Source organism: Jaculus jaculus, chromosome 4, assembly GCF_020740685.1.
Source record: "Jaculus jaculus isolate mJacJac1 chromosome 4, mJacJac1.mat.Y.cur, whole genome shotgun sequence".
Lineage (NCBI taxonomy): Eukaryota > Metazoa > Chordata > Mammalia > Rodentia > Dipodidae > Jaculus > Jaculus jaculus.
Window position 1 is genome coordinate 88,136,298 of NC_059105.1, and position 13,207 is coordinate 88,149,504.

The 13,207-nt window shown below is 47.1% G+C and overlaps 1 protein-coding gene across 2 annotated transcripts in view; it reads left to right on the plus strand.

Moving 5' to 3' along the window:
- Nucleotides 1-6,690: 6,690 nt before the first annotated feature.
- The window catches only part of Cacnb4 (calcium voltage-gated channel auxiliary subunit beta 4), a 294,252-nt gene continuing 287,735 nt past the window's right edge, over nucleotides 6,691-13,207 (plus strand). Inside the window, exons 1-2 of one of the 2 annotated variants that reach the window (XM_004651837.3) lie at nucleotides 6,691-6,781; nucleotides 7,204-7,287. In XM_004651837.3, the coding sequence (XP_004651894.1) occupies nucleotides 6,722-6,781; nucleotides 7,204-7,287 (144 nt within the window). In that variant the 5' untranslated portion in view covers nucleotides 6,691-6,721. Of the gene's footprint in view, nucleotides 6,782-6,928; nucleotides 7,023-7,203; nucleotides 7,288-13,207 lie in introns of those variants that run through there. The other variant, XM_004651838.2, reaches the window with a different exon arrangement.

A 13,207-nucleotide genomic window follows, 5' to 3' on the forward strand; every position in this document is an offset into this window, starting at 1 on the left:
CACTCAGACCATGGTCACAATGACTTCCAAGTACCTGGACAGCTGATTAAGGGATACATTTCCCTAGACTGCCCTTTTCCAGGATAGCACCCTGGAGGATCGGTCTTTTCAGGCACTTTCTTTTTAAATAAAAGTTTTTCAAAATAGCATTTTTTTGCATTTTTATATCCCTTTGATGCATCTTTCCTATTGTCTAGGTAGAAAGTGGAGGTTTCTCTTTGATGGTACAGGTCAGTTACATGTATAGATATATTTGCACTTTTCCTCACTAAACCATCTTAGTTTTTCTGGGACTAGGGAGATGGCTCAGTGGTTGAAGTCACTTGCTTGCGAAGCCAGCTGGCCATCACCCATGTAAAACAGGTACAAGGTGTCATATAAGTCTGAAGTTCATTTCAAACAGCAAGACACCCTGGCTTGCTCATGCACACCAATCCACACATTCATGCAAACACAATATTTCTCTGCTCTGCTTTTATTAAACTTTCTATTCTCACTATGAAATCTACATAAATGCACTGAGCAATAGCCATGCCACTATGCGAATATTATGCTGTCTTGAAATTTCTTCAACAAATTAACCCATGACTTTTAAGTTCAGTTGCACTTAGAATTTCAGGACACAAGCAGAAAGTGGTCAGATTCTTTGTCCAAACGTAGCACAAATCGTCTCCACCCAATTCTTGAGCCAGTCCTTGTTCCCTTCTGAAAACGCATGAGGACAGCCTTTACTGTCCACATTTCTTGCACATTCTGTTCTTCCTTACTCTCAAAGAATGGCTTACTAGGCCCCACTTATACTGTTCTAGGAGTTCTCTAGCTTACAGTTCTGAACTCTTCTACATTTCTTCTGTAAAGCAGTTCCAAAGACCTATAAACCACATGGTCAGGTTTGCACAGCAAGGAGCCCATTTCTCAGTAATAACTGTATATTAGCTGCTTTGTTATCATTATCACAGAATGCCTGATAGAAGCAATATAGAGGAGGAAGGATTTATTTTGGCTCAGGATTTAAGAGGATTTAGTCCATTATGGTAAGGAAGACGTAACAGGGCTCCATCTGAGGTGACTTGTTACATCTTAATGGATCAGGAAACATCTATAATGCACCCTCAGGGGTCACCTCTGATAACATCTCCAACAGCTAAGCCCCATACCAAAACGGTTTTATAACCTCTGAAAACAGTACCAACAGTTGGGGACCAAGTGTTCCAACATATGAACCTTTAGGGAACACTTCAAATTCAAACAACAAAATAATACTGTAAATGCCTGGATCCTAGACAAAATATGCTGTGATTTTATTTTTTGCATGCGTGTGTGTATGTGTGGTGTAGTGTATGACGTATGCATGCCCTTATAGTGCCCCATATGCTCAATCTGTGGTGAGAGTTGTTCACTAGTGGTGGCCAGAATGAAACTTCTGGCTCTATCACTCTTTACCTAATCTTGTTTTTGAGCTGGAATCTCTGCTACCCTGCAGGACTGGGGTTACTGGCATATGTGGCCACACCCATCTGTTTTACTTGGAATCTGGAGACTTGAAATTGGGCAGTCTCAGGACCTCATGTTTGCACAGGAAGTGCGCCTAACCACTGAGCCATCTCGTTAGCCCATAATTTTATTTTTAAGTTTTAAATGCAAAACAGTCATTTTATTATCCTGGGATATGTGAGCTCTGCAAATATTGTGTGTGTGTGTTTTAAGAGTATCTTGGCCAGGAAGCACTTAACAAGATGTATTAGTTAAGTGATACAAAGCTTATGAAGAAAGTATTTGTAGCTGACAAAATGATTCAGCAATGTGCAATGTTTTGGTAAAGAAAGTAGAGTATAATAACAGCCACTTATTCGTGAGTAATTCATTCTCTGTAGCTCGGTTTCCTAATTTCCTAACTGTGGAGTTTATTCTAAATGGTTATTGAATTGTCTTGTAGCTCTAAAATTTTATGATTGTTAAAAATAAATTTTGTTTTGTAATAGTTAGGCTTTTATGAAGATTGTGAAGGTAGTATAGAGAATTCCATGCCTCATTTCTCTCTATAACTATCTTGCCTTAGTATGGTACATTAGTCACTGTTAGCCATTACTGAGAAATTACTATTAGCCACAATCATGTACTTTATTCAGACTTCCCTTAGTGTTTACTTAATGTCCTTTTGCTATTCTAAGGTCTCAGCTAGTTTAGACATTACAGTTAGTTATTATGTCCCCTTAGGCTCCATTTATCTCTGATAATTTCTCAGAATTCCCTTGTTTTGATGACCTTTACAATTTTGAAAAGTATCAGTCATGTGTTTTATAGAATATCCTTCATTTGGGATTTGTGATTAACATACTGTAGTAGACAACTTCAGGTCTCTGAGATGAACTTCTAGACCAGGCACAGTTAAGGAAGAAGGGACATTTATTGAAGCTTACAGATCCAGGGGAAGTTCCATGATGGCAAAAATTGGCCCCCTCTTAAAGAACCAGGCAGACAGAGAAGCCAAAAGCCAAAAGCCACACCACACAGCACACTTTATGAACTGCAGGAGGAACTCAGGCACTTTGCATATCTTTAGATTGGGTTTCCAAATCCTCACCACCACACCTCAGGGCAGGACCCTAAGATCTGCCCAGTGACACCTCCTCCAGCCAGGTGGCTGCAGATCCAAACTACAAATTAATAAAACACTGAATATATTGGAACCCTTTTATTCAAACTACCACATATATTAATTACACTTAGTTAATCAATCATATTATGATTAGCCTATTAGCCTTTCCACTGCTGTGACCACAGTGCCTGACAGAGACAGATTAAGGGAGGAAAGCTTCATTTCGCTTCACACTTTCAGTCCCTCTTGGGATGTTGGAGGAGCTCAGTTGGTGGTCGTGGGAACAATGACCCCACAGTGGATCATAGCAGGTTGACCACAAAGCAGAGTGCAAGGCAGGAACCAGAAACCAAGTAGAACTTTAAAAAGCCTGGCCCTAGTGCATGACTTCTACATGCAAGGCCCCACCTTCCCAAGTTTGTAGAACCTTCCAAAATACTGCCTGCCACCGGCTGGCTGCTAAGTTTTCAAAACATGAACTCATGAGGGAACAGTTCAGACTCAAACTTTAACAATTAGACTCATTTTTTTTGTGGGGGGGAGCAGGGAGCCAACAGAGTGAAAGTACCACTCTCATCACATTATCTAATAGCAAAGGACACACTGTCTTTTTAGACTGCCCCTGGGATTTGAGCATAGGGTATACTAGGCAAGTGCTCTGCTGCTGAGCTACACCCTCAGCCCAAGGGCACACAGTGAACCTGACATCACTGCTGATCTTCATCACCTGTGCTGTGGGTAGTATTTGCCCAGGTCCCTCACTTCCTCGTTGTTTCCAGTTGTTCTCAATGCAAAGAAGTCACGTGCATAGCGCACAATCGAGCGTGAACAGTCATGATTTCCATCTCTCAGGAAAAAGTCCCCAACTGAGTTATTTGGAATTCTGTACCTGCTGTCACTATCTCCCAAGCACTAGCATTACAGGCATGTGTCACCTCTTCCAGTTTATATGTTGCTGGGGATCTAGCCCAGGGTTTCATTCATGCTAGGCAAGTACTTTACCACCTGAGCTACATCCCCATCTCTCTTTCACATTCTTAATATATTTGTAAACAGAAAAGATTTTTAAAAAAGTGATTTTGTGGCCTGGAGAGATGGCTCAGCAGTTAAGGCTCTTGCCTGCAGAGCCTAACGACCTGCATTTAATTCCTTGTATGGGTGTGCTAGAGCCTCCAGCCACTGCGGATGAGCTCCAGACACATGCACTACCACATACATCTGGCTCACTTGGGTTCTGGGGAATCAAACCTCGGTCCTTAGGCTTCATAGGCAAGCAGCTTAACTGCTGAGCCATCTCTCTAGCCCAGAGGGTAGGGTTTTGTTTTTTTTTTTTCTTCAGTTTGTGGTTTTTCTAGGTAGGATTTCACTGTAGCCCCTGCTGACCTGGAATTCACTATGTAGTAGTTCCAGGCTGGCCTCAAACTCACAGCAATGCTCCTACCTCTGCCTCTCAAGTGTGAGGCACTCAAAATGTTTAAAATCTATTTTAATTATGGCATTTTGATATGAGGTAATAGTTCAGCTTCATTCTCCACTGGAATAGGGGCAGTGGCGAAGTTCTCTCTGAGTTGACATCATCTTAGAAGTGAAGTGCTTGCTACAGTGTGACTGCAGTCTCAGATCCCTTGGCTGGCTTCTCCATGAACTAAGAGCAAGATCCAGTAGGACCCCAAATTTCTCAGTGTGGCTGTGGCCAAGGTAGAGCCTCCATCCCAGGAGTGGGCTTGGTCAGAAGAAGGCCACCTGGACTTATTTCCCATGCATACTAGGAACTTAGTCTCAGCAGCAGGTAGTTGAGGGGAGGATGGTAATGCCTACATCCTGTCCCTCACAGGAAACAACTCTCCTCCCAGGAGCAGAGAGGAGCAGGAGCCTTGGTTCAAATACCACAGACTCAAACTTTCCATTCTGAGTTTGTGTACTTAAATGTTTTCCATTGCTGTGTGTCCCTTGGGATCATTTTTAGAGTTTTAGGGGAGAGGAGTGTGTGTGTGTGTGTGTGTGAGATGGGGATGTGCACGTGTGCTTGGTGTGAATAATTTTCACCAGCTTTGCTGTGAGACAGACATACAGAGCTCCTTGTGCCATCTTGCTGCTATGGGTTCTATTTTGATAATTCAGTCAGTGAAACTGTAGGCATTGGAAAACCAGAAGATTCAAATTCCAGTGCCCACATAATCATCTATTTTCTATATATTGATTAAATGTCAATTATGAAAATGGTTCAGAACTCAAGACGGACTGGGTTGATAGTAGTGAAGCAGGGGTGGACATGTACATTATTAGGTACATACCCACAAGTGTCATGGGGCATCTGCTATCTATGAAGTGTAATAATCAAAATAAAAAACCTAACACTGTTTTGGGAATTAAGATTTTCACAAAGAAAGAGAACTAATACATCAAGCCAGCCAAGTGCCCAGAGAATACACATGCTCCACTTTTTCAGGGGCCAAAACCACAGGATGCAGTGGTCAGGGAGGATTTCTGCAGAGGAAGTGAGCTGAGCAGACTTGGAGGTTGCTAGCTGGTGTAGGTGGGATAGAGGGCAGGTGCCAAGGGCACACTCCAAGGCCAAGGTGCTGAAATTCTCTAATATTTGGGTAAGAACAGCTGGTGGACCTGTCTGCTTACTGGAGTTTGTATGAAGATTAATTTGCAGGGATGATGAGGTGATGCATGGTGAGATTTTAGGAAAGTATATGACTAAAGAATCTCAGGAAAGCCTGGTTGTTGAACCACGGACTTTGGACTTTACCTTTGAGAACAGTAACTTGGCAAAACAGTTTTTAGGTAATGAAGATGGAATGAAGTGTGTGTGTGTGTGTGTAACACATACATATACGTGGGTGACAACAGGGAGCTTGGAGGCAAGGTAACCAGATTTCGGACTTAAATAACCAACCAACCTCTGGATTACGTGAAGGGGTAGGAATGGAAAAGCGTCTGCTGGTAAACCGTAACTGGGACCACAGGTAGACCATGTATTGTTAAAACAAAGAGTAAATAATACACTAGACTGTCAGGGGAGAGGGGCGACTTTGTAATTTTAAATACTACTATGTTTTAGGGCTTGATTTCTTCTCTCTCAGTAACTATAGTTTGCATCTATTTTTTGAATTTACATATTTTTCTTCCTTCATGTTATTGCTTCAAGTTCCTACTTTTCACCACCCCTTGCTTTAAAATTTGATCTCAATCTCTTGTACGCATTTGCAGGAGGAAAGCGAGGTTCACCATGCCAAGGTTGGGTTTGGTTTCTCCCCTGAAACCAGCGATTCGAGTGCTAACGGGAGGCACGTGGCCAACTCCTGCTTTTTAGCAGGTCGGATATGACCTTCAAAACTCCTTAGGACACGCTGGTCTCCCGTGGGGCTGGATCTCCCGTCAGAGTCAAGCTGTCAGGCTCTTCCCACGCCTGCCTGGGCGTATAACATGGGCTCGGAGGCGAGAGTTGCCAAAACAATGCAAAAACACTTTTTTTTTCCCCCAAAAAAGCAAATCACAAAACCCCCGTGCCTTACCACATTAGGCAAACAAGGGAAGTCGTGGAAGGAAGGTTTGGGGGGCTCTTATCCTTTTAAAATTCTAGTGCAGGGGCGCGCGCGCGCGCACACACACACACACACACACACACACACACCCCGCACTTCCCACTCCCCGCCACACTGCAGCAGCTTCCCTGCCCAAGTCCTGATTCATGAACCGTGCCACCTTTGTCTCCTCCGAAACTGTGCAGACTATTTTAATCCTCCCACCCCCACCCCAGATTTCCCCCTCCCTTTCTCCCTCCCTCCCTCATCCTCTGGAAAGCTGTGCTGTGGAGCGCTCGCCCGCGGGGTGGGAAAGCGCTTCTCCCCAGCTGCCCGGGAGGAGAGCTCGGAGGAGCCCTCGCCGACAGCCCGCCCCGGGCGCGGGGCGCGGGGGACAGCGCCTCGGCCCCTTTACAGTGCGGCGCCCGGCCAAGTGCGGGCGGGCGGGCGGCCCCGGAGCAGGCGCGGGTCCGGAGCCGGGCGGGGAAGTCCCGGCGGCGCCGCCCTCCCCCTCCGCCCGCATCCCGGCCTCCAGGGCCCGCGCCCTCCGCCCCGCGCGCCCGGCCGGGCCATGCGGCGCCGCTGAACCATGTCCTCCTCCTACGCCAAGAACGGGGCCGCCGACGGGCCGCACTCGCCCAGCGCGCAGGTACCGCCCCCTCCTCCACCTCCGCCGCCCGGGAGCCCCGCCCGGCCGCCCAGCGCGGGGCAGCGGCGCGGGAGTCTGCGGCCGCGCTCCCCTCCTCCCTTCCTCCTCCTCCTCCTCCGCCCGCCCCTCCTCCTGTCCTCCCCCTCCTCCTCGCCCCGCTCCGGCTCCCGAGTCCGCAGCCTCCCGCCGCCGATGCCGGGGACCCGGACCCCGCACCCGAGAGGCTTTGTTGATGGATGTGGTGGGTACGGGGGCCGCTGTGCCCGCGAGGCGGAGAGAGCGGGGCTGGGGCGCGGGGGAGACTCGGGGGCGGCCTCCGGGGTCCCCAGGCGGGAGGGTGCCAGCCGGGTGTGTGGGGGGTGGCCGTCCCGCCCTGCGCTACGGTCCTCACTGGCTTCTCTCCGGCGCTGTGCCGAGTCCAGGTGGCCCGAGGCACCACGACCCGGAGGAGCAGGTTGAAAAGATCCGATGGCAGCACCACCTCCACCAGCTTCATCCTCAGACAGGTAGGATGCTTGGGCGCCGCGGACCTCACCCGCGAACCCCCTCCGTCCTGTCCCGTCGTGGGCTCCTGACTCCCCGCTCCATCACGTCCCCGTCGTAGGCGCCAGACTTCCCGCTCCGTCCCGTCCCCGTCGTGGGCTCCTGACTCCCCTTTCTGTCCTGTCCCGTCGTGGGCTCCTGACTCCCCGCTCCGTCCTGTCCCCATCGTAGGCTCCTGACTCCCGGCCCTGTCCCGTCCCCGTCGTAGGCTCCTGACTCCCCGCTCCGTCCTGTCCCCGTCGTGGGCTCCTGACTCCCCTTTCTGTCCTGTCCCCGTCGTGGGCTCCTGACTCCCCTTTCTGTCCTGTCCCCGTCGTGGGCTCCTGACTCCCCTTTCTGTCCTGTCCCCGTCGTGGGCTCCTGACTCCCCTTTCTGTCCTGTCCCCGTCGTGGGCTCCTGACTCCCCGCTCCGCTCTGTCCCCGTGCTCGGCTTCTGACTCCCCTCTTCCGCTCCATCCTGTCCCGTCGTGCGCTCCTGACAACCCACTCCGGGCTCCGGGGTTCGCGTCCCGGTGCATCCCCTTCGCTCCGGAAAGTTAGTTTGTGCTGTGGACCCGAGTCGGCGGGGACAGGGACCTTGGCCCGGGACTCTGAATTGAAGAGCCAGAAACGAGTTTCTTTGAAGAGAGGAATCCGACTTCCAGTAACTGGAGTCCGGGTGCTGGTATCTGGTTGATCCGCGGCCAGAGTTGGTGGCTTTCCCCTGTTCTCGTTGGCGCACGGAGGCTCTTTGGGAGGCTTCTCCGACTAACGACACTTTGAGCGGAAAGTTCGCTCTCGCTTTGGCTCGCACATTCTGGGGACGCGGAGACGGGTCTGGGTGCGCGGGGCGCGCGGGCTTCCGAGCGCGCCTAGGCGAGGCTGGTGCGACGCTAGGGCTGAGCTTCGCCGGCAGCCCTTCACCTGCACCCAGGAACCCAACTTCAACTTCAGTTTTCATTCCCCCCCCCCCTCACTCCCCCGCGTGCTCTCAAGAACTCTCACAGCCGCTCGGTGCCGGGAAGCCAAAAGTGGTCCACCTTCTCTCTGAAGCACACATATTGGGGTGTCTGTTAGAGATGACTTGGAAAAACTTTGCTTACCGCCCCAAGAGGCTTTGTCATACCCAGGTTCTGCTCTGGGCTGCTGGAATGACCTTGAGAACCACTCGCTCACTGGGGACGTCCGGTCACGCGTTTCTAACTTAGCCTGGTGGCACTGTCGTGTTTCTTTTGTGATGAGCAGTTTAGTGTGATTGTCAACGTGGGATGGGCTCGAGACTCAGAATCGAACTCTGGCCTCTCCTAATGCATCTCTTAAAAAGCATGTTTGGGCAATATTTTCAGGAAGAATTCTACTGTCTGCAGAAATTGAAGTGATTACTATTATTCTTTAAGTCAGTGAGCTTTGAGCACATCTGTTATTCAAATACATTTTGGATTCTGCAGGCATCCGGAAAGCACATTCTATCTTCTTGGCACAGCTTGGAGTATTTATGTATTTGATAAAGGAAAGCCATTTATTTATTTATTTGGGTTATGCAACTGTTTGCGATCTTGCTGGTACTTACTTTGTAGGTTCTTATTTTGGGTGGTGCTTTCTTGCAAATCCGTGGAAATACTAATTATATGGCAGTGCATTCTGTGAGCTGCTTGACTAAGATTTTTGTGCTTGCACTGGGCTGATGCTTCCACCTTCGGAGCACAAACAACATACTCTCTCTGGTGCTTTCATTCTTCCCTCTGCTTATGCCAGTGAGGGGTCGAGATATTCTATGCAGGAGCTCTTGGCAAGTGGTCTACCAAAACACAGGAAAAGTATTGCTAAGGTAATTTGGGGAGTGATTTAGATCAGTGCAGGTTTTGAGAACAAATATAGTTCATAAATCTTTCTGAAACTGGGATGTGTTAATTTGATAAAAAACGATCTAAATTTAGGAATTAATTGTAATGCTGTGTACACAATCTTCCTAATTTTTTGGCACAAAAATAGTAACTAATTTTTGGAGCACTTTACAGCTTAGTAAGTATCCTACACATGCTCTTCATCACACAGCTGTCTCTAATGACTACAGTAAGGCAGGAGTGATGTGTGTCTTTGTTGAAATGGGAATGAAATGGGGAGTGACTGCAAATGGCATTGAACTGTATCATTGGCATGAAATTGGGCACTTTTCTGCCTTCCTTCCTTTTCTTTTTTTGAAATAGAGTCTCACTGTAGCCCAGGCTGACCTGGAATTCATTATGTAGTCTCAGGGTGGTCTTGAACTTATGATTCTTCTCCCTTTGCTGGGATTAAAAGGCATGTGTCCCTCACCTGGCTAAACTGGGCAATTTTCAAATGCAAAAAGTATTTCTTAAAAAAGCACAACAAAGCAGGGCGTGGTGGTGCATGCCTTTAATCCCAGCACTCCAGAGGCACAGGAAGGAGGATAGATCACCATGAGTACAAGGCCACCCTGAGACTACATAGTGAATTCCAAGGCAGCCTGAGCTACAATAAGACTCTACCTCAGAAAATCAAAAAAGAAAAAAATAATTAAAAAAAGCACAACAGGGCTAGGGAGATGGCTCTCAGTCGTTAAAGACACTTGCTGAAAAAGCACAACTTTTTTTTAAAGAATCCCCTAAAGAATGACCAGTGATTTATTGAAATTTAAATATTTGGTTGATGGAGTGACTTATTATTTTTTGGTGGGGAGGCAGTTTGAGGTAGGGTCTCACTCTAGCCCAGGCTGACATGGAATTCACTCTGTAGTTTCAAGTTGGCTTTCCCAAGTGCAAGTGCTAGGATTAAAGGTCTTCTCCACCATGCCAGGCTGGAGTAACTGTCTTGGTGTGTTTGGACAGGAAAAACAGGGAGGCTACCAATTGCATGAGTCAATTGCCCATAGCTGTGACAAAATTCCTGAGAAAATCAACTTAAAGAAAAAAAGATTTGTTTTGGCTCATGGCTTCTGAGCTCAGACCATGGTCAGTTGTCTGGTTGTTTCTGAGCCTGTGGAAAGGCAGAAAGAACATCGTGGCAGGACCATGTGGCAGAGGACCTTGCGTACATCATGGAAAATGGAAGCAAAAAGAACAATGAATTGTTCCAGTGGAACAGTGGATAAGAAATGCCCTCAAAAGCATGCCCACAGAGATCCACTCCCTCCAGCAAGGCCCTCCTGCAGTTTTCACTACCAGCCAAATTCCATTCAGCTATGAATTCATCAGTGTATGACCCCATCAGCTCAGAGCATTGCTGCATTAGGGATGAGAGCTTCAATACACAAATCTTTGGGACCCATTTTATATTTAAAAAAATTTTTTTGTTGTTTATTTTTATTTATTTATTTGAGAGTGACACATAGAGAGAGAAAGAGGCAGAGAGAGAGAGAGGGGGAGAGAGAGAGAGAGTGGGCGCACCAGGGCTTCTAGCCACTGCAAACAAACTCCAGATGCATGCCCCCCGTTGTGCATGTGGCTAATGTGGGTCCTGGGGAATCGAGCCTTGAACCGGTATCCTTAGGCTTCACAGGCAAGCGCTTAACTGCTAAGCCATCTCTCCAGCCTGCATTTTATATTTAAACAGTAGCACTGATAACGTAATGCTGCTCATATCTTGGTCCAGTCATTTACATAGAAACAACAATAACAAAAACTTCCACTAAAATCTTCTGCCTTTAATCCTAGCACTCAGCCTTCCAGGTCAGCCTGGGCTGGAGTGAGACTCTACCTTGAAAAACCAAAACAATAAAAATAAAGGATGAAAAAATTTTGTGTTGCAATGGAAATCAGTGGGTCTTACAAACTTAATAATAAAAAACACTCTCTCTTTGTTCTCTGAGTTGGTAAAACATTTCATTGCTTGCATGTGAATATGCACACATAGGTATGTGCCCACAATACACATGTGCAGGTGGCCTGATTACAAGCAGACAGAGAATGAGCCTCTGCCTTGGGCTGAAGTGTGCTCACAGAGGCCCTCAGGCACCTCTGACCTTGTCTCCTGCTAGGTCTGCTAGGTTGCTGGCTTCCACAAGTTAGGAAGGAATGGAGGCTTTGGGATGATTACAGAGAGTGACTAAATGACTTCTTTGAGGAAAGGTGAGAAGATGAAATATTTTGCTCCTGGAAAGAGAGAAAGATAGAGATGGTCCAGAAATGATCTTCAAAGGTGTACACAAGGGCACTCTTTAGCTGTGATGGAGTGTTCTTGCTCTTCATTGAGGGTGAAATTCAAGAATTGGCTGAAACCAGAAAGGAATGATGCTTTGCATCAAGAATTTCCAAAGAACTTTGCCATCATTGGGATAGCTTTCCAAATGTGGCCTCAGAATTTTCTTCTGGGAGATCTTTGCTGATAAGCTATTGATTATTATGGCTTACATTTTTGTTTTCTTAATGTAAATATGTGTGCTTTCATGTAAGAATGATCATGTGTGTGTGTAGGTCACATATGTGCATGTACATGTGGAAGCCAGAGGAAACATCTAGTTTCCTTAGAAATATGTGGTCATCCTTAGAAATGCTATCCACCTTATTTGAGAAAGGGTCTTTAACTGGCTTGGAGCTCCCCAATTAGACTAGACTGGCTGGCCAGCAAATTTCAGGGAGCCTCTTGTTTATAGCAGCATGTCACCATGTCACCATGCCTGACATTTTTACATGGGTATTGGGGATAGAACTCAGGTCCTCATGCTTGTGTGGAAAGCACTTTACCAAGTGAGCCATCCTCCTATCCCCTGTGGTTTACATCTGGAGGAAGCATTTTAATGTTTGCTATAGTCCCAGTGTCATGTTAAACTTTGTAAAGGAAGAATGAAATGATGAATAAGGCATCATCTCTTATACCCTAAGACCTTATGGTCTAGCTGTGGAGACTGATGTGTTCACATAATATCGTGCACTGTAATAAGGGAGTAGGTGCAGGGAGCATGGGTGCCAGTGCACATGCAGTCTGAATGGCAGAGTCCCCTTCCCATTGGAGTTCAGAGAGGAAATCTGATCGATCAGGGTGGGATTAGTTTGCACTCCTTTCCTTGTCAAGTCTGTCTTTTTGAGGCCTGTTCTAGGGCCTGGTGCTTACCTGCTTCCAGTCTCATCTTGGGTGAGGATCTCTTAATGTCTAGAAATACCAAGCTTCAGCTGGAGAGATGGCTTGGCAGTTGAGGTGCTTGCCTGTGAAGTCTAAGGACCCAGGTTCGATTCTCCATGACCCACGTAAGCCAGATGCACAAGATGGCACATGCGCCAGGAGTTCATTTGCAGTGGCTGGAGGCCCTGGTGTACCCATTCATTCTCTGTCTCTTTCTCTTTTTTTCTGTGTCTCTCTCTCTCTCAAAAGAATTAATAAATAAAATATAAAAAATAGACACCAAGCTGGAGCATACCATCCTCCCTCTTGCCACAAGCCCTTTGGACATGCTAAGCTCTTTATGTGAAGGGGTTTTGTTAGTCTTTTGGCAAAGTTAGCATTTCATTTTCTTTGAGATCTAAGAGTAAATATTTTAAAAATATCTTTTTATTTATTTGCAATAATTGAGAGAGTATGGGGCGGGAGGATGAGTATATCAGGGCCTCTTGTCACTGCAAGCCAACTCCACATGCATGTGCCTCTTTGTGCCTCTGGCTTTATATGGTACTAGGGATTGACAAGCTTTGCAAGCAAGTGCCTTTAACTGCTGAGTCATCTTCCTAGCCCCTTCCCAGGTCTTTGAGACAGAATTTCACTCTGTGTAGTCCAGGATGGACTTGAACTTGTATGACAATCCTCCTTCATCTTTACTTCTTTTCCTAGCCTCCCTGATAAGGTCAGCTTTCCACCCAGGCACTTGGAGAGCTGATTACCTCATGCTTTTGGCTTCTGCCTTGAGCCTGGCACTACCTCACCGAAGTCCAACATGGACGCGAGTTCTCAGT